The sequence below is a fragment of the Triturus cristatus genome, chromosome 5_2 (genome assembly GCF_964204655.1).
Source record: "Triturus cristatus chromosome 5_2, aTriCri1.1, whole genome shotgun sequence".
NCBI lineage: Eukaryota > Metazoa > Chordata > Amphibia > Caudata > Salamandridae > Triturus > Triturus cristatus.
In genome coordinates, this window is record NC_140588.1 from 925860663 (window position 1) to 925878912 (window position 18250).

General features: G+C 46.9%; 1 protein-coding gene across 2 annotated transcripts in view; it reads right to left on the reverse strand.

Moving 5' to 3' along the window:
- Window positions 1-18250, reverse strand: part of THOC2 (THO complex subunit 2) — a 1568999-nt gene that overhangs the window by 1128507 nt on the left and 422242 nt on the right. For both annotated transcript variants that reach the window (XM_085608126.1, XM_085608125.1), the window contains exon 14: window positions 8638-8768. In XM_085608126.1, the coding sequence (XP_085464252.1) occupies window positions 8638-8768 (131 nt within the window). The remainder of the gene's footprint in view (window positions 1-8637; window positions 8769-18250) is intronic.

The following is an 18250-nucleotide window of genomic DNA, read 5'->3' on the forward strand; positions in this document are numbered from 1 at the left end:
ACATTTAATATATAGCATTCTAGGTTCAACCATGGGTTCACACCTATTCCCACCACAAAATACCAGAAGGTAAAAACCAGAAAAACAGAAATTTCACAACTGTAGGATTTTTTCTTATTCTTGTTCCTGAAACTTTGGTGAGTGGGGATCATAGGACACCAGACCTTTTGTTGATATCTTTATTAGAGGAAAAAGCATTAAAAAAAAAAAATGAATGATTTGCTATATTTTGGCTACTTTCTCAATTTCCTTCATTGGGATCCGATCCACAAACTCTGGGTACCTTTACAATCCCAAGCTTGGGGGTGGGGGCTCAGAGATGTGGCATGAATTGCCTTGTACGCTAAAAAGGTAGGAGTGCTTAAAAGAAAATTGCTCAATTAATAAAAGAAAAAATGGCTTAAAATGGAAGGGGTTTAGTTAGGTGCAGCAATTGGGGAATATGCTACTTACCAGTATGCATCTGTTCTTGGCATGTAGAGCTGCAGATCTACACACTTTTGCATACATGGCCATCTGGTGTTGGGCCCAGATGTTTGCAGTTTGTTTTTCCTCTTGGAAAGTCTTTGGAAGTCACGAGGTCGCTGACTCCTCCCTTGGTTCGTATTGCGCATGGGCTTCGGCTCCATCCTCAGATTGTTTTTCGCCAACAGGGAAAGATGGAGCGTAGTTATAACAGTGAAGATGCCCATGTGTGTTATATCTAAATAAGATAGACTGGAACTGATACAGGTAGCCGGGGAGGCGGGTGGGCGTGTGTAGATCTGCAGCTCTACATGCCAAGAACAGATGCATACTGGTAAGTAGCATATTCCGTTCGAGGCTTATGAGCTGCAGATTACACACTTTTGGATAGACTATATAGCAGTTCCCAACCTTAGCGGCGACCACCGGTATCTGTTGCAGTGGTTTGAAATAGTGTTTTCAGTACAGCCTGGCGCACACTAGCTTGTTGCTTGGTTTGCACATCTACACAGTAATGTTTAGTGAAAGTGTGCGGTGTTGACCATGTAGCTGCCTTGCAGATATCATCTAATGGGATGTTCCCTAGAAAAGCCATAGAAGCCCCTATCTTTCTTGTAGAGTGGGCTTAGGGGGAACAGATAGCGTGCGTTTTGCTTTGTGGTAGCAAATCTGTATGCATTTTATAATCCACCTAGCTATCCCTGATTTAGAGATGGGGTTGCCTTTATGAGGTGGACAGAAAGAGACAAACAATTGCTTTGTCTTCCTGAAAGGTTGTGTTCTCTGGATATAGTAAAGTAAGGCCCTTTTAACATCCAGTGTGTGTAGAGCCCTTTCTGCAACAGTTTGAGGTTGCGAGAAAAAAAACAGTAATTCTACCGATTGGTTTAGTTGAAAGGGTGAGATGACTTTGGGTAGGAATTTTGGGTTGGTACGGAGAACAACCTTGTTCGGGTGCATTTGGAGAAAAGGTTCTTGTATAGTAAGTGCTTGTATTTCACTGAACCTTCTAAGGGATGTGATGGCTACAAGGAAAGCTGTTTTCCATGTGAGGGTGGTTCATTATATACTGTTTTTGTGGACCTCCGTGTGGCCTTTGACCTGCTCCCTCGGTCTAAATTATGGTCCGTCCTATCACAACTAGGCATTCCCGCCCGCCTATTGAATATGATAATACGACTGCATAGGAGCAATTTTGCACAGGTCAGGTGCGGGAAAAATGGTCTTTTATCATCTAGATTTCCCGTTGACAGGGGAGTCAGACAGGGTTGTGTTTTGGCACCTACCCTGTTCTGCCTCTATGTCAACGGAGTATTTGCACATCTGAATGAGGTCATAAATAGCGATGCTCCTAAGCTTGCTGGATGTCGGGTCCCTGAGATTATGTTCGCAGATGATACCCTATTACTCTCGAAGTCCCCGATGGGTATTCAACGAGTGCTGGATGGTTTTGAGACATTTTGCCTCGAACGGGGCTTAGAAATAAATACTCTCAAAACAAAATACATGATTTTTAATCCACCAGCAATGACACGCCCAAACCAGAGTATAGGGAGAGTTAGCCCAGAAAGGGTTCAGACCTTTGAGTATTTGGGTCTCACTTTAAATGAAACCTTGACATGGGTCCCACATCAAATCAAATCTCAACTCAAGTTAGCCCAAACAACAGGGGGTATTCTAAGACTTTTTAATAAATCATGTGTCAAACCAATTGGCCCACCTCTTGAAATATATAAACTACAGGCGAGGGAGGGAGTAATATATGGTGGTGAGCTCTGGGGCTTTCACTGCCGTCCAGAGATTATAGTCACTGAAAATAAATTTTTAAGGCAGTTGTTGGCCCTTCCCCCTAGTACTCCCTTACTGCCACTGAGGCTTGATTTGGGCCTAAGATCCATAGACTAGGAATTGGGTCTTAAACCTCTAACATTCTGGCGGAGGATTTGGATTACCCCCGAGCTCCAGGATTATAGGAAAGAACTCCTGGAAGTTTTAGAGCTTCCTAATGTGAGGAAACATCCCTGGTTGAGGTATGTGAAAGAGGAATTGGGGAGAATAGGCCTCCCGCTGTTGTGGTCTGACCCGGGGACAGCATGCATTAGTGTTTCACGTAAGCGTCTGGCTAATTTGTACTACAAAACTAAATTAACCGCTTCAATACAGAACTCTCAATCTGCTACTTTAATACGAACTTTTATAATGGTTAAAGATCTATATTTCTTTGAGCATGTTTTAAATGACATCAGCCCATCTGAAGCGAGAAAACTGTATTTGCAGTGGAGATATGGCACCCTACCTATTAAAGCTTTTACGAGCAAATGGTCCACGCTCTCTCCAAAGAATTGTCCAGGAAAATGAACTGCATATACTATTTTTTTGCCCTGCTTACCAAAAGTCTAGAAGGTGCTTGATTGTTCCCCTTTGCAAAAATGTGGGGTTTAAGCATTGTATGCAAGCTTATCGAATTCTTAAAACAGACTTAACCACTGTAATAGTTTTTGCTGTGTCATCACTTCTGGCAGCTATGTGGAGGAAAAGAAGAATTTGCGAAAACCATGCTTGAAATTATATCCTTCCAGTATGGTTGCATAGTTGCATGGAGGTTTAATGTATTGACTATCATTATTGGCATGTTTCACGGGCGCTGCTATCTCCTTTCTGATGTAATAACTGTTTAATGTATAGTTGCACTAATTTTACTTATTTTACAATGTTTAATTGTATCAATTCTTTTATGACAAATGTCAAAATAAAGAAAGAAAGAAAGAAAGAAGAAAGAAGAAGAATTGCAGTTCACATTTATGCAAGGGTTCAAAAGTAGGTGTCTTTAGCCTTGTGAGCACTATATTTAAGTTCCACACAGGTGAGGGTGGCACTCTGGGGGGAATTATGCATTTTAGGCTTTAATGCAGGCACTTTGAAAAGTGATAGGTGCTCTCTGTTTTGTAAGTAAGCAGCAATTGCTGCGAGGTGTAGCCGAATAGATGTATATGCTAGGTTACATATTTGTAGATGTAGTAAGTAGCATATGATATGCGGTATGGAGGCGTCTAGAGGGTTGATTGTGTTGTTATGGCAGTAAACAACAAATCTTTTCCACTTGGCAGCGTAGCAGGCTCTAGTGGTAGGACGTCTAGCTTCTCTGATAACATTCATACAGTCGGGGGGGAAGGTTAAGGTATCCGAACTCTAGGATTTCAGGAGCCAGATCGCAAGGTTGAGCTGAGCTGGGTCCGGGTGCCTGATCTCTCCATGGTTCTGGGTTAGGAGGTATGGTGAGAGGTGTAATTTTGGGTGTGGCACTACTGAGAGTTCCAGCAGCGGGGTGTACCACGGTTGTCTGGCCCATGTTGGAGCTACTAGAATGAGTGTGAGGGAGTGCTGTTGTAGCTTTCGCACCACTAATGGAATTAGTGGCAGAGGTGGAAAGGCGTATGCAAATTTTTCTGACTAGTTCATCCATATCACATTGCCTTTGGACAATGGGTATGGGTATCTGGTGGCGAAGCTTGGGCATTTTTTGTTTTCGTGGGTGGCGAATAGGTCTATTTGTGGATGCCCCCACATCTGAAAGAACGGGTGAAGAACTTGCGGGTGAAGTTCCCACTCGTGGATCTGCTGCGTCTGTCTGCTGAGCAGATCTGCCATGGTGTTCTGGACTCCTGGGACATGTTGGGCTAGGAGAAAGATTTTGTGTGGAATTGCCCATCTCCATATGCTCTGTGCTAGCTGAGAGAGCTGCGGAGAGTGTGTGCCGCCTTGTTTTTGGATGTAGTACATGGCGGTCATGTTGTCTGTGCGGATAAGGACTGCCTTGCCTAAAATCTGTGTGTGAAAGGATTTTAGGGCTAGAAAGATTGCCAGTAGCTCCAGATGATTGATGTGGAGTAACTTTTGTTGCGGCGTCCATGTGCCCTGCACTGTGAGGAGTACGAGATGAGCTCCCCAGCCGGAGAGCGATGCGTCTGTTGTCAGGATTATTTGTGGAACCGGGTCCAGGAACGGTCGACCTCTGGAAAGATTTGTGGTGTTCCACCACTGCAGAGAGCGATGGGTGCGACCGTCTACCAACGCCAGATCTGTCAGTTGCCCCTGGGCCTGGTTCCATTGGCGCGCTAAGCACTCTTGGAGTGGACGCATCTGGAGTCTTGCAAGAGGTACTATAAAAATGCAAGAGGCCATCATCCCTATCAGTTGCATAAACACTCTTGCTGGGAGGGAGTGTTGAAGTATGAATTTTTGACGCAAAGCCTGAATGCTTGCGATCCTTGCCGGATTGGGGTAGGCAATGGCTTTTGAGGTGTCTATGGTGGCACCGAGGTATTGCTTAATGTGGGATGGTGTTAGCTGGGACTTTTGGTGGTTCACCGTGAAGCCTAGTTGTTGCAGTAGCTGGATTGTAGTGGCGGTGTGGTGTACACATTGGTTGTAGGGCGCGGCTTTTATGAGCCAGTCGTCCAGATACGGGAAGACGTGAATGTGCTGTCTTCTGAGGTGTGCCGCCACTACCGCTAGGCACTTGGTTAAATACCCGTGGTGCTGTTGTGACCCCGAATGGGAGCAGCTTGAACTGGTAGTGTTGCCCGTCCACTACGAATCTGAGGTACTTTCTGTGGGCATGATGTACCGGAATGTGAAAGTATGCGTCTTTCACGTCCAGTGTGGTGAGAAAGTCGTTCTGGGAGAGGAGCGGAAGTACCTGCTGAAGTGTTACCATGTGAAAATGGTCTGAATGTATTATGTGTTTTGAGGCCGGAGATCTAAGATAGGTCGTAGAGTCTCGTCTCTTTTTGGTATCAGAAAATATAGGGAGTAGACTCCTACATTTTGCTGATCGTGGGCGACCTGTTCTATTGCGTGTTTTTGTAGGAGGGAGATCACCTCCTGCTTTAGTAACGTGGAATGTTCTTGTGACATTGGGCGTTGCCTGGGTGGAATGTTGGGGGGGGGGGGGGTGGTAGATGTGAGTTCCAGGCAGTACCCTGAACGAATAATTTGGGTCACCCACTTGTCTGATGTGATGGACTCCCAGACGTGAAGGAAATTTTGTTGTCTGCCCCCGACCGGAGTGGGATGGTCTGGGGGGAGCAGGGGAAAGTCATTGGGTAGGCGGTGTGGCAGAGCAGGCGGTATGTGTTTTGCCTCTGCCTTTATTGTTATTGCCTCTATAACTGCCCCTTTGATAACCTTTTGTGAAGGTGGACTGAGGAGGGGATTTGTAAGATGTGGACGCAGTATCTGAGGAGTAGCCTCTGCCCGTGCCACGAAAGGAAGAGCGGCGAAAGGATCGTCTAGGAGGGTGTGACTGTAGGGCTCCCATAGATTTCGCTGTATCTGTGTCTTTTTTTATCCTCGAGGGCCTCATCTATCTTTGGGCCGAATAAATGTTCCTGATCGAACGGGTGGTTTAATATAGAGGCTTGTACCTCGGGTTTAAAGCCGAACACTCTCAGCCAAGCGTGCCGACTGAGTAGGACACTGGTGTTAATGGCCCTGGAAGCTGTGTCTGCTGCATCTAAGGCACAGCATATAGAGGTATTGGTTATGGTCTTACCCTCTTGGATTAGTTCATTGGCCCTGTTTTTATATTTTTCTGGGAGATGGTGCATGATGGTTTCTAGCTCATCATAATGTGCCCTGTCGTATCTGGCCAATAGCGCTTGTGTGTTGGCGATACGCCATATGTCAGCTGCCTGTGACGCAGTGCGTTTTCCTGATGTGTCCAGGAGCTTTGATTACTTGTCATGTGGTGGTGCTTCGCCTGAGGCCTGGGAATTTGATCTCTTTCTTGCGGTGGATACCACTAGGCAATCCAGTGGCGCTGGCCCTTTGATATAGGCAGGGTCTGTAGGGGCAGCTTTGTACTTTTTTTCTATACGTGGGTTTAGGACCCTAGCCCTGACTGGGTCTTTAAAAACCTCTGGCGCATGTTTTATTACCCCTTTGAGCATAGGTAGTATAGCAGTAGACCTATGCGCTGTATCAAAGGTATCTAGGAGGAAATCCTCCTCTACTGGGTCAGTGTGTAGCTCTACCCCGTGATAATGTGCCGCCCTCTGAAGTAGGTGGTGAAAACCTAGTGAGTCTTCTGGTGGTGATGGCCTGGATGGATATAGGTCATCTTGTGGGACATCTGGAATGTCCGGATTATTATATTCATCCCAGGGGTCTGGGGATCCTGTAGGGGTGGGGTCTTGTGGCACATCTGCTGGGTCGTAGTATGGGTCCCCCTGATCATCATGGTCTGGAGACGGGGTCGGAGAGCGATGAGGCAGGGGTGGAGAAGGTGGAGGGGGGCAGAGGTGGAGAGGGTGGAGGAGGTGGAGGAGGCGGGGAAGGCACCCTGAAAGGGGAGGTAGCACAGTCCTTCCTCTTTGGAGGTGGAGCTGGTCTGTCCAAAAGTCTCTTTTTAGAAGAAAGTGCCAAATGTCCAGTTTTTGGATCCTTGGTAAGTGTTTTTTGTAAAGTATCCGGTGTAAAAAGTTCTTGCAACACTGGTTGTTCGGTCAGCGCCGATGTTTTCGGGGCCGACTGCTTCCTTGGCTTGTCTGTGCCATGCTTTTTAGGAACCTCCGATTTTTTTTCGGTGCATATACAGGCCTCGGCGCGGGAGTGTAGGTGCCGAGGGCCTTATGATGTTTGGTCGGCACCGAGAGGCTAGGTTTCGACACCGAGGGCTTTGGTGTGGAGCTCGGTGTCGAGGTCGATCTTTTCTTCGGTGCCGAAGGGTGTTTTTCGGCACCGCTTGCAGGCTGGCTCGAGCCCGAGCCGCCGGAAGGCTTACTTGGCTTCGTCACCGGGCCCGAAGGAGGGGTGTTCGAAGCAGTGTCTTTGGTCTTGCCTAGGCCCGAAGGTGAAGGCATGACCGAAGCCTTTTTGGGTGTCGGTGCGGGCGTGGGAGGAGGAATTTTACTCACGACCCTCTGCGTCGGGGTGATGTCCTCCACATCCGAGTCGTCGGCTTCGGAAGCGCTGGCGAGGTCCTCTTCGGTGTGCTGGTGTCCCGGAGCTTCAACGTCGTCCCCGAAGATCTAAAAAACTTACAGGCCGGACAGTCTCGAGCCTCGTGTTCAGGGGAGAGGCAGAGGTTGCACACCTCATGAAGATCAGTGTGGGGGAATTTGGACCCACATCGAGGGCACTTCTTGAATGGAGTTCTTTCCATCAGCCGGGACCGGAGCCTGGAGAGGCCCGAAGGCCGCCGTCGATGACTGGAATCGAAAGTGCGTCGAAGAAGAAGGTGATTGAGGAGATTAGTATCTAAACAATACCGCAGAGAGCGAGGATTTGCTTCGATCGTCGAACTGGAATGTTCGGAGCGCGAAGTATTACATCCGAGCCCGATGGCGGAAAAAAACAATCTGAGGATGGAGCCGAAGCCCATGCGCAATACGAACCAAGGGAGGAGTCACCGACCTCGTGACTTCCAAAGACTTTCCAAGAGGAAAAACAAACTGCAAACATCCGGGCCCAACACCAGATGGCGATCTATGCAAGTGTGTAATCTGCAGCTCATATGCCTCGAACACCATGTTTCCATCCATCGTAGATCTTTTTCTTCAATATCAATAAAAGGTGACATATTCAAAAGTCTCCATTAGCGGACATCCCATTATTTAACCTCTAAACTCAAGCCACATGTTCCCGCCAGTGTACTTTGCAGCAAAAATCAAGCTTTACTGACAGCCCACACCTTTTGGATCTTCACAGGGGGAAGCTGCTTCAAAAATCAAGCTCTGACAGTATGCAAATTCTGGATCTTCACAAAGGGAAGTTGTTCCTTTTCAGTTCAGGTATATGTGCCCTGAACCAAACTTATGTATGACATAAGACAGGTATTGTAAACTACGGACTTCACTAAGAACCTAAAGGCTAGTTTATTTTGCAAGTTGGCATTTTTAGATCGGCATTAAAAAACCCTGTTTAGGTAGTGGTCACTTCAGAAAATTAGCACGTCAGGACTGACGTCGTCAAAGAATTTAGCTCGGCCAGTGAAATCATACTGGAATCATTGAATGTGTTAATACTGGCTCCAACTCTGATAATAGGAAACAGACCGAAATGTGGTACATGAATCTAAAAAATGTATTTTATCTTTAAAACATACACAGTACTATAACAAAAATGTAATTATTCGAAAAGGCACGGACAGATTTATTTTCAAATGCTTACCTGTACTGGTATGGAAATGTTTTGAACATTCCCCACATTTCCTCAGACATGCATGCATTGCCCTCCATCAATGACAAAGAAGGTAGCAATACTTGATCTGTGATACCAAGCAAACAACTAAACAGTACTTCCTAGAAGAAATGAAACAGCACATATTATAAAGGCATTTACTTTCTTGTATAAAACATGTATACATTTTCTTGAATGTTGCCTGTAAAGGTATCAAGAACCTCACCCAATCCCTAGTAGGTAGTTGGTATGCGAGCTTGGTTCAATGATTCTCAATTACAAAGTGGAAAATCAACATGTTGCTTTCCTTTGCAAATAGATGAAAAGCAGTATTGCACAAAATAGGTTGAGGCATCTCAAGTCTGACCATATTCTAATTGGTAAGTGTAAGAAAGTGGATTATTATTTTGGTAGGCCAAATTAAATAAAACTCTGCTTAATCCCTGGTAACAGGACACGAAGTAGCCAGGGTCAAATCAATAGCAATGTTAAAGTATTTAGGCAGAGCATACATAGTAGAAGCACACAAACTGCACAACTAATTTTAAAATAAATAGAAAAGGTTTATGAGCAAAGAAAGTCCAAAACGACAAAAATCCAATAAAGGTACTCAAACCTAATTCTTAAAATAAAAATAGCACCAAAAAGCACAGTGCTCCAATAATAGTCTATTGAAGCAGTAGCCCAGGACTTAACACAGAATTTGAGGCTGACCACGATAAAGCTCTGGTAAGTTACATCAAGTGCATTGGTATTGGTGAATGTCTGAAGTCAAAAAAACGTTTTTAAGGCCCAACGCAGAAAGGTACTTTCTCATGTTTTGAGAACAATCCTCCCCGATGGGGCCAACTTCACTGTGGAACTGAAGGCAAGATCATTGAAGCAAGTTACTCACACTGGAGCAAAGAAGTTTTAGACATATCTTGCTGAAAAGTCTCCAAGTCTCAACAAAAAATGAGATTTTGTTTTTTCCCCCCCGGAGATGCAAGGAGCCTCGACCGGGACGAACTACAACGAAAATCAAACACTGTCCTGGGGACACGAATGAGCAGGCTCATTTTTCAGGGTCCTCTCACGGCACAGACAGCAGTTCCACAACAAAAATCTCAGGATCACAAATGCCAAGCTAATATTTTCAAACACATAGTCCTTAATAGGAATGGAGCCATTCAAGCCAGATCAACAATCAATCATTACTAGGAGTCTAGAACCTTTCAGAAAAAGACAAATTGGCACAAATCAAACCAATAAAAAAAAACAATTATGACAGACTTCAGACCAACTCTCCTAACTACCGACCAATAGAAAATATTACATTTTTAGGCAGATTGAAAGATTTGCATTCAAACAAATATCAGTAATTGAAGAAGAAAACAGCCTGCTCTAGGATTACATGGCTAAGTATTGTATATGAAACAAAAACTATTTGGCAGACTGTCCCAGTTATTTTGGGTTCATCAAACATTCAAATGAAGGCTATACTGCAAAAAACCTGTTGGATACATAAATAAAAATCTATTAAAATACATGACTTTATCCTTACTACCACTGTCCATGAATTTTTATAAACTGTATGGGGTGTGAATGAACCCACATATTAAGCACACAAAGTGAGGGGAGGGGCGGGATGTTGTGACCTGGCAACATGGCCAACAAGGCATAGTTCTACTTAGTTACGCAACTGTACCCATATATCCTAACACACCCTGCCCAGGAAGACAGTAAACAGCTGCCTATGGAGCCCACAATGTCCTACAACTACGACGAGCGCTGATGTACGGGCAATTCGTCTATTTTTAGAGTACCACAAAAGGCCAAAGAGGAACCGGGCAGCGGAGCCTGAAGGCTGCCAGAACGTCCTGGGTAACTGGCCTGACCTATAGAGGGTGCCTGTGAGAAAGTGGCTCTGTATATACTGTTCCCAAATAGGTACAGTGTGCACAGAGTCCACAGAGGTTTGGCAGAGGCTAAAGTTAGATATAACCTTACTCTCTAAAGTGGTAGCTTGGTCGAGCAGTAAGGCAGTATCAGAGGACAGTGTAAAGCATTTGTTGTACACATTTAGTCAGCAAATAGTCTCACACACAAGAACTGAGTCTCTAGGCCAATGGTTTATATAAAATATATATGCTTGTTTTATTTTAGAACCAACAATAGGTATTAAAATATACTTTCTCAGAATGAGATGCTTTAGGTAATTACTTTTGCAATATGCAATTGACTTTTGTAAATACTGATTACAGGTTGTTGCAATAGGCAACACATTTTCAAACAATAATGCATTGAGCTCAATGGAAGTTTTAAGTTATTTGCAATAGATTACTTTCAGGATTACTTTTGTAACTCAAGGACTGGATCCTAGATTCAGTCCTGGGACAGTTCTTAGAAACAAGTGCTAAAAGTCAACTTAGTTACTGTTGTGATTTTTAGGCAATATTTTGCTATTTTAAAAGTTGACAGAAGAAATTTCATAGAAAAATAGTAAATGATTTCCTATGGGAGAAAATTAAAGTTGCAGCTAAAGTAGGTTCTCGTTACTTTTGTAATCCAATACTGGGCTCCTAGACTCAGTACTGGGACCTCTATCTAAAACAGGTAAGTAATTAAGTTTTCACAGTTGGTACGATTTTTAAAGATATTTGAAGTTTGCAAAAATCGACAGAATAAATTTCACAGAAAAACAGTCAATGATTTCCTATGGAAGAAAATTGGGTTACTGGTAAGTACGGTTGTAAATATTTTTCAGGGTCAGTGCTGGGCACCAAGATCCAGCACTGGGATCTCCCCTAATAGCAGGTGAGCATTTTCGTTTTCGTTACTTGGGTGATTTTGGTGAATATTTTAAGTGTTTAGAAACTCCACACTTAGAAGAAATTTCAGAAGAAACCAGTCAATGTTACCCTATGGAGGAAAATTGGGTTATTGGGTTTTGGGTAAGTACTCGACTGGCAGAGTTAAGGTTCTGGGCACAGACTTAGGGGTCTCCCAGGGTCAGGTAGGTACATTTGTTACACCCTCAGCGGCACAGGGGCAGCCGGGTGCAGAGTGAGCTAGGCCCAATGTTATCCTAAGGGAGGCAGGGGGGCCTTGGTTCGTGGCTGCTGACTAGCAGGCCACGTGGCTGTGGGAGCAGGGCACGAGGTCACTTGCTCAGGGCAAATGGGGAAGTAGATAGGTGTAGAGGTTACACTGCCAGGGCCACTCGGGCGGCTGGCTGCAGGGTGCTTTTGAGCCTTCGGGCGCTCAATGGGTTTCAATGGGAAAGCTCCTGCTTGAACAAAGGCTGCAAGCTCGGGGACGAAGATTATTCAGGTGCCACCATCACTTCGAGAGGTAAGTTGGGTAGGAGGATAGGTAAGTACCCAGGAGTTGGGCACAGGGGGCCGCAGGGCACCGGGGGCAGGGGTGCCTTTTGGTGTCGGGAAATCTTACCCCTCTGTTGATCGCGGTTGGGGGGTACCTGGTTCTGAAGCTGCAGGCGTTGTCAGGAGCATCGAGGTGAGTCCTTGGGTGCCGGATTCGGGTTCACAGTTGCCGTTAGGGACGTCCTCCGGGTCTTTGTTCACTCCAGCACAGGCCAGACTTGGCGAGTGCAGAGTTCGCGGTTCCTGGCTGATGCCAGGGGTTAGAAGCTGGTTTTGAGCAGAACCTCTGCTCATGGGAGTCCCAGGTGCTTAGAGCCAAAGGGTAGCCAGGTCCTCCGGGGTTTGTGAGGTTGCTGGCCACAAGAGGTGCCGGGATGTAGCAGGAGCAGGTTCGAGGGTCGACAGGCTGGTAGGGCTGGGGCCAAAGCAGTTGGTGTCTTCCCCTTCTTAGCAGCTGCATAGCAGGTCTTCTTTCTTCTTGCTCTTCTTTGTTTTTCGGAATCTGGAATCTAAGGAAGGAGGGTTCAGGGTGCCCCTAAATACTAGATTTAGGGGCGTTACAGGTGGGTAAAGGGCAGGGACCACTTGGTCCCTGTCCTGAGGTGGGTACACCCCCTATCCTAGTCCTGATTGGGCAGGGCCTCCCATCTTCAAGATGGCGAGCGCCCGGAAATGTGCTTCACCTCGCCTCCCCTACCTGAGGGGTGGGGTTGGCAGGCTGGCACATCCCCTGTCCTCATTTGGGGTTTCTGGCCAGGCTTCCTGCCAGAGTGGGGGCAGCAAGTGGCCTGGGGCAGCTCACAGAGGGGGCATGCCTTTGAAGCTTCCCCTGCCCATCCTGGGGGAGGATGCCTAGCACCTCGCCCCTGGATGTGCATTGTTGCAGGCCCACGAGAGCGGATGGCTCTCTACCCAGGGGTCCAGCAACATGTCTGCTGGGTGGCAGCCTCGGCAGCCTCTCAGTCAGGACGTGGGCTGTGGGTTAGTTTCAAGGGCCAACTCTAAGTTGCCCTCTGTCGTGCATGTTACATTAAATCCCACACTGGCATCAGTGTGAACTTAATGTGCTGAGAAGTTAGATCCCAAGCTTCCCAGTCTTCAGTGTAGCCATCATGGTGCTTTGGAGTTCGTGATGACGACCTCCCAGCACCATATACTCTTAATGGCAGCACTGCACTTACAGTGCCCAGGAATGGACCTGGGTACTGTAGGGGTACAGGGCTCAGGCACCTGTACCCACACCACTGGCATAGGGCACCCAGCTAGAGGGGTGACTGAGCAGTGTGTTGTGGGCAGGGCACCCAGGGATGTGTGCCATGTCGACTCTTTGTTTTGTTCTGTACTGTACTAAGACACTCAGCCTGCAAAAGCAGTGTGTGTATGTCAGGGTACAGGGTCTCTAAGGGTGGCACAATAAGTGCTTCAGTTCTTAGGGGCCTTCTCTGGTCACAGTGCCCTGGGTACCTATGGTACCATTTACCAGGGGCTGACATGTGGCCAGAGATGCCACTTGGGTATAGGTTTCAATACAGCTTTAGGGAAGGAACACAGGCCCTGGGCACCTGATTTGCAGGAGACCAGGGCACACTCAAAGCACATCAGCAATTCAGCAAAAAGTGGGGGCATACCATGCAAGAAAGATGGCACTTTCTCACAGAACTCCACAGAATCCCACGAGCTGGAAGTAGACCTGGCCAACAAACAAAGCGTGTTGAGCACTTGCAAAGCAGCATTAGAGGAAGCAGAGGTTACGCCCCCATGAATCCAACCACCGGGCCTGCCGTGACGGAGGAAACAACACCAAAGGTAAGGAAGGAAAAGCAGTCTGCAGAAGAGGGCCCTGGGTAGAAGGTGTGAGAAAGTGCCATCTTTCTTGCATGGTATGCCCCCACTGTTTGCTGAATTGCTGAATGTACTTTGACTGAGTGTGTCCTGGACTCCTGCCAATCAGGTGCCCAGGGCCTATGTTCCTTTCCTAAACCCTAAAACCCAAATTGGCAAACCCTGGGCATATGTCAGCCCCTGGTAAATGGCACCCTAGGTACCCAGGACCTTGTGACCAGGGCAGGCCTTAAAGGGCTGCAACACTTATTGTGCCACCCTTAGAGGCCCTGTACCCTGACACAAACACACTGCCCTTGCAGGCTGAGTGTCTGGGTACAAGACAAAACAAAGTCGACATGGCACACATCACTGTGAGCCATGCCCACAACCTACACTGCCCTGCCATACATCAGCCACCCCTCTAGCTGGGTGGCCTATGCCAGTGGTGTGGGCATAGGAGCATGAGCCCTGTGCCGCTACAGTACCCAACACCATTCCTGGGTACTGTAAGTAAAGTGCAGCCTTTCAAGAGTATATGGTGCTGGGAGCTCGTCAAAAACGAACTGCACAGCACCATAATGGCAACACTGAAGACTGAGAAGTTTGGTATCAAACTTCTCAGCACATTAAACCCACACTGATGCCAGTGTGGGACTTAATGTACAAAGCACATTAGAGGGCCTCTTAGAGATGCCCCCTGAGACCTAACCTACCATCCACGTCTTGTCTGAGAGGCTACCTAGGCTGTCACACAGCAGACATATTGCTGGACCCCTGGGTGGAGAGGCCCCACTCTCCTGGGCCTGCAACAATGCACATCCTGGGCGAGGTGCTAGGTCTCCTCCCCCAGGATGGGCAGGGGGAAGCTTCAAAGGCATGCCGCCTTTGTGAGCTTCTCCAGGCCACTTGCTGTACTCGGCAACTGGCACCCACCAGTTCTGATCCCCACTCTGGTAAAGAGACTAGCCGGAAACTCCAAGTTACGACAGGGGATGTGCCAGCCCTGCCAACCCCACCCCTCAGGTGGGGGAGGCGAGGTGTAGCACATCTCCGGGTCCTCGCCATCTTGATGATGGGGAGCCCTACCCAATAAGGACTAGGCCACTGCCCCCCTCCCACAGGAGAGTGGCAGGATAGGGGATGTACCCACCCCAGGACAGGGACCCAGTGGTCCCTGCCCTTTACCTACCTGTAACGCCCCTAAATGTAGTATTTAGGGGCACCCTGAATCTTCCTTCCTTCCTTAGATTCCAGATTCTAAAACAGCAAAGATCAAGAAGAAAGAAGACCTGCCGTGCAGCTGCTAAGAAGAGGAAGACACCAACTGCTTAGGCCCCAGACCTACCGGCCGGTTGACCCTCAAACCTGCTCCTGCTAAATCCCAGCACCTTCTGTGGCCAGCAACCTCACAAACCCCGGAGGACCTGGCTACCTTGTGACTGAGCACCTGGGACTCCCACGAGCAGTGGCTCTAGTCAAAACAAGTAACTAACCTCTGGCATCAGCCCGGAAGCGCAAACCCTGCACACTCTGCACCCGCCAAGCCTGGCCTGTGCCGGACTGGACAAAGACCCCCGAGGACGTCCCCCCGGCGTGTGTGACACCGAATCCGGCACCCAAGGACCCACCTCGACACTCCAGACAACGCCTGCAGCCTCAGAACCAAGGACCCCCCCCAACCGCGATCAACAGAGGGTAAGATTTCCCGACACCAAAAGGCACCCCTGCAGCCAGCGCCCTGCGGCCTAATGTGCCCGACTCCTGGGTACCTACCTATCCGCCAACTTACCTCTCGAAGTAGTGGTGGCACCTGAAGAATCTCCATCCCCGAGCTTGCAGCCTTGGTTCGTCCTTGAGCTTTTCCATAGCAATCCATTAAGCGCTCGAAGGCTCAAAAGCACCCTGCACCCAGCCACCTGAGTGGACCTGGCAGTGCAACTTCTACTCCTACCTACTTCCCCATTTGCCCTGAGCAAGTGACCAGGTGTCCAGCTCCCACAGCCGCGTGGCCTGGTAGTCAGCAGCCACCAACCAAGGGGCCCCTGCCTTCCATAGGTTAACATTGGGCCTAACTCACTCTGCACCCGGCTGCCCCTGTGCCGCTGAGGGTGTATCAACTGTACTTACCACATCCTGGGAGACCCCCCTCTATGACCAGAACCTTAACTCTGCCAGTCGAGTACTTACCCAAAAGCTGATAGCTCACTTTTCTTCCATAGGGTAACATTGACTGGTTTCTCTTGAAATTTCTTCTAAGTGTGGAGTTTCTAAACTTTAAAATATTAACCGAAAATCAACCGAGTAACGAAAACGGAAATACTTACCTACAATTAGGAGAGATCCCAGAGCTGGATCTTAGTGCCCAGCACTGACCCTGAAAAGACTTATGACCGTACTTACCACTAACTCAATTTTCTCCTATAGGAAACCATTGACTGTTTCTCTGTGAAATTTCTTTTAAGTGTCGATTTTTGCAAACTACAAATATTCTTTAAAAATCGTACCAACTGTGAAAACGTAATTACTTACCTGTTTTAGATAGATGCCCCAGTACTGAGCCTAGGAGCCCAGCACTGGATTACAAAAGTAACGAGAACATACTTTACCCGTAACTTGAATTTTCTTCCACAGGAAACCATTGACTGTTTTTCTGTGAAATTTCTTTTAAGTGTCGATTTTTGCAAACTACAAATATTCTTTAAAAATCGTACCAACTGTGAAAACGTAATTACTTACCTGTTTTAGATAGATGCCTCAGTACTGAGCCTAGGAGCCCAGCACTGGATTACAAAAGTAACGAGAACATACTTTACCCGTAACTTGAATTTTCTTCCACAGGAAACCATTGACTGTTTTTCTGTGAAATTTCTTTTAATTGCCGATTTTGCAAACTTATAAATATTCCTTAAAAATCGCATGTGTAACTTAAACGCAGTTTCTCAACTGCTTACAGGTGGTACACTAGTGCTGGATCTAGGATCCAACACTGACCTAGAAAAGGTAATCATAACCCCACCCACTTGCCTGCTAAGTGATTTTCCTTCCTTAGGATAACATTGGTAATTTGATTAGAAAAGGTTTCTAAGTGTCAACTTTTAAAATAGCAAAATATTGCTTGAAAATCACAACAGTAACTAAAACGAATTTACTCACTTGTTTCCAAGAACTGTCCCAGGACTGAATCTAGGATCCAGTCCTGGAGTTAGAAAAGTAATCCTGAAAGTAATCAATTGCGCATAACTTAAAAATTCCCATTGAGCTCAATGTATTATTGTGTTTGAAATTGTGTTGCCTATTGCAACAAACTAACTAGTACCTGCAAAAGTCAATTGCCTATTGCAAAGTATTTAACTAAAGCATCTCATTCTGAGAAAGTATATTTTGATACCTATTGTTGGTTCTAAAATAAAACCATATATTTTGTATACAAACCATTGGCCTAGAGTTCAGTTCTTGAGTGTGTGAGACCATTTGCTGACTGAGTGTGTACAACAAATGCTTTACACTGTCCTCTGATACTGCCTTACTGCTCGACCAGGCTACCACTTTGGAGAGTAAGGTTATATCTAACTTTAACCTCTGTTAAACCCTTGGGGTCTGTGGACTCTGTACACACTGTACCTATTTGGGAACAGTATATACAGAGCCACTTTCTCACACCCCACGTGGGGGAGTGGACAAACCTTTATCCTGATTGGAGAGTGCCTGCAATCTGCAAGACGTTGCGCACTGAAGAGTGGGCTTCACCTCGCCTCCCCCATCTGAGGGGTGGGGTTGGGAGAGGTGGGCATACCTTCTCGGCTGCTCTAATTTTTCACGCTTGTTCTGCCGCCGAAAAGTGGGTGAGACAGGAAGGGGGCCTGTTCCTGATAGCAGGAGATGCAGGGGGTCATGTTGCAAAGGCAGCAAGGACTTTAAGCTTCCTTGCCACAAATGGTTCTTCCTGACTGGGGGGGATTTAGGGAGGGCAGGAATGAACACCTCCGCCCAGGAAAGATTTTGTTTCTGGGCCCAGTGAGCGAAAGCTCCCAACCCAGGGGTCCAGAAACAGGTCTCCTGGTGGCAGGCCGTGTTTACCAGTCAAGTAACCCACGATGCCCTCTGAGTGCATGGTATAATAAATCCCACACTGGCATTATGGTGCTGTGAAGATTGTAATGACAAACTTCCAGACCATACACTCTTTATGGCTTTCCTGCACTTACAATGTCTAAAAATGCACTTAGAGACTGTAGGGATACAGTGCTTTAAGAAACTGGCTCTATATATACTACACCAAAATGAGGTATAGTTTGTATAGAGTCCAAGTGACCCCAGAGGTAGGCAGAGGTTAAAGTTAGATAGAACCTTAGTCTCCAATTGTGGTAGAGTGGTTGAGCAGTAAGGCACAATCAGAGGACAGTGTTAAGCATTTG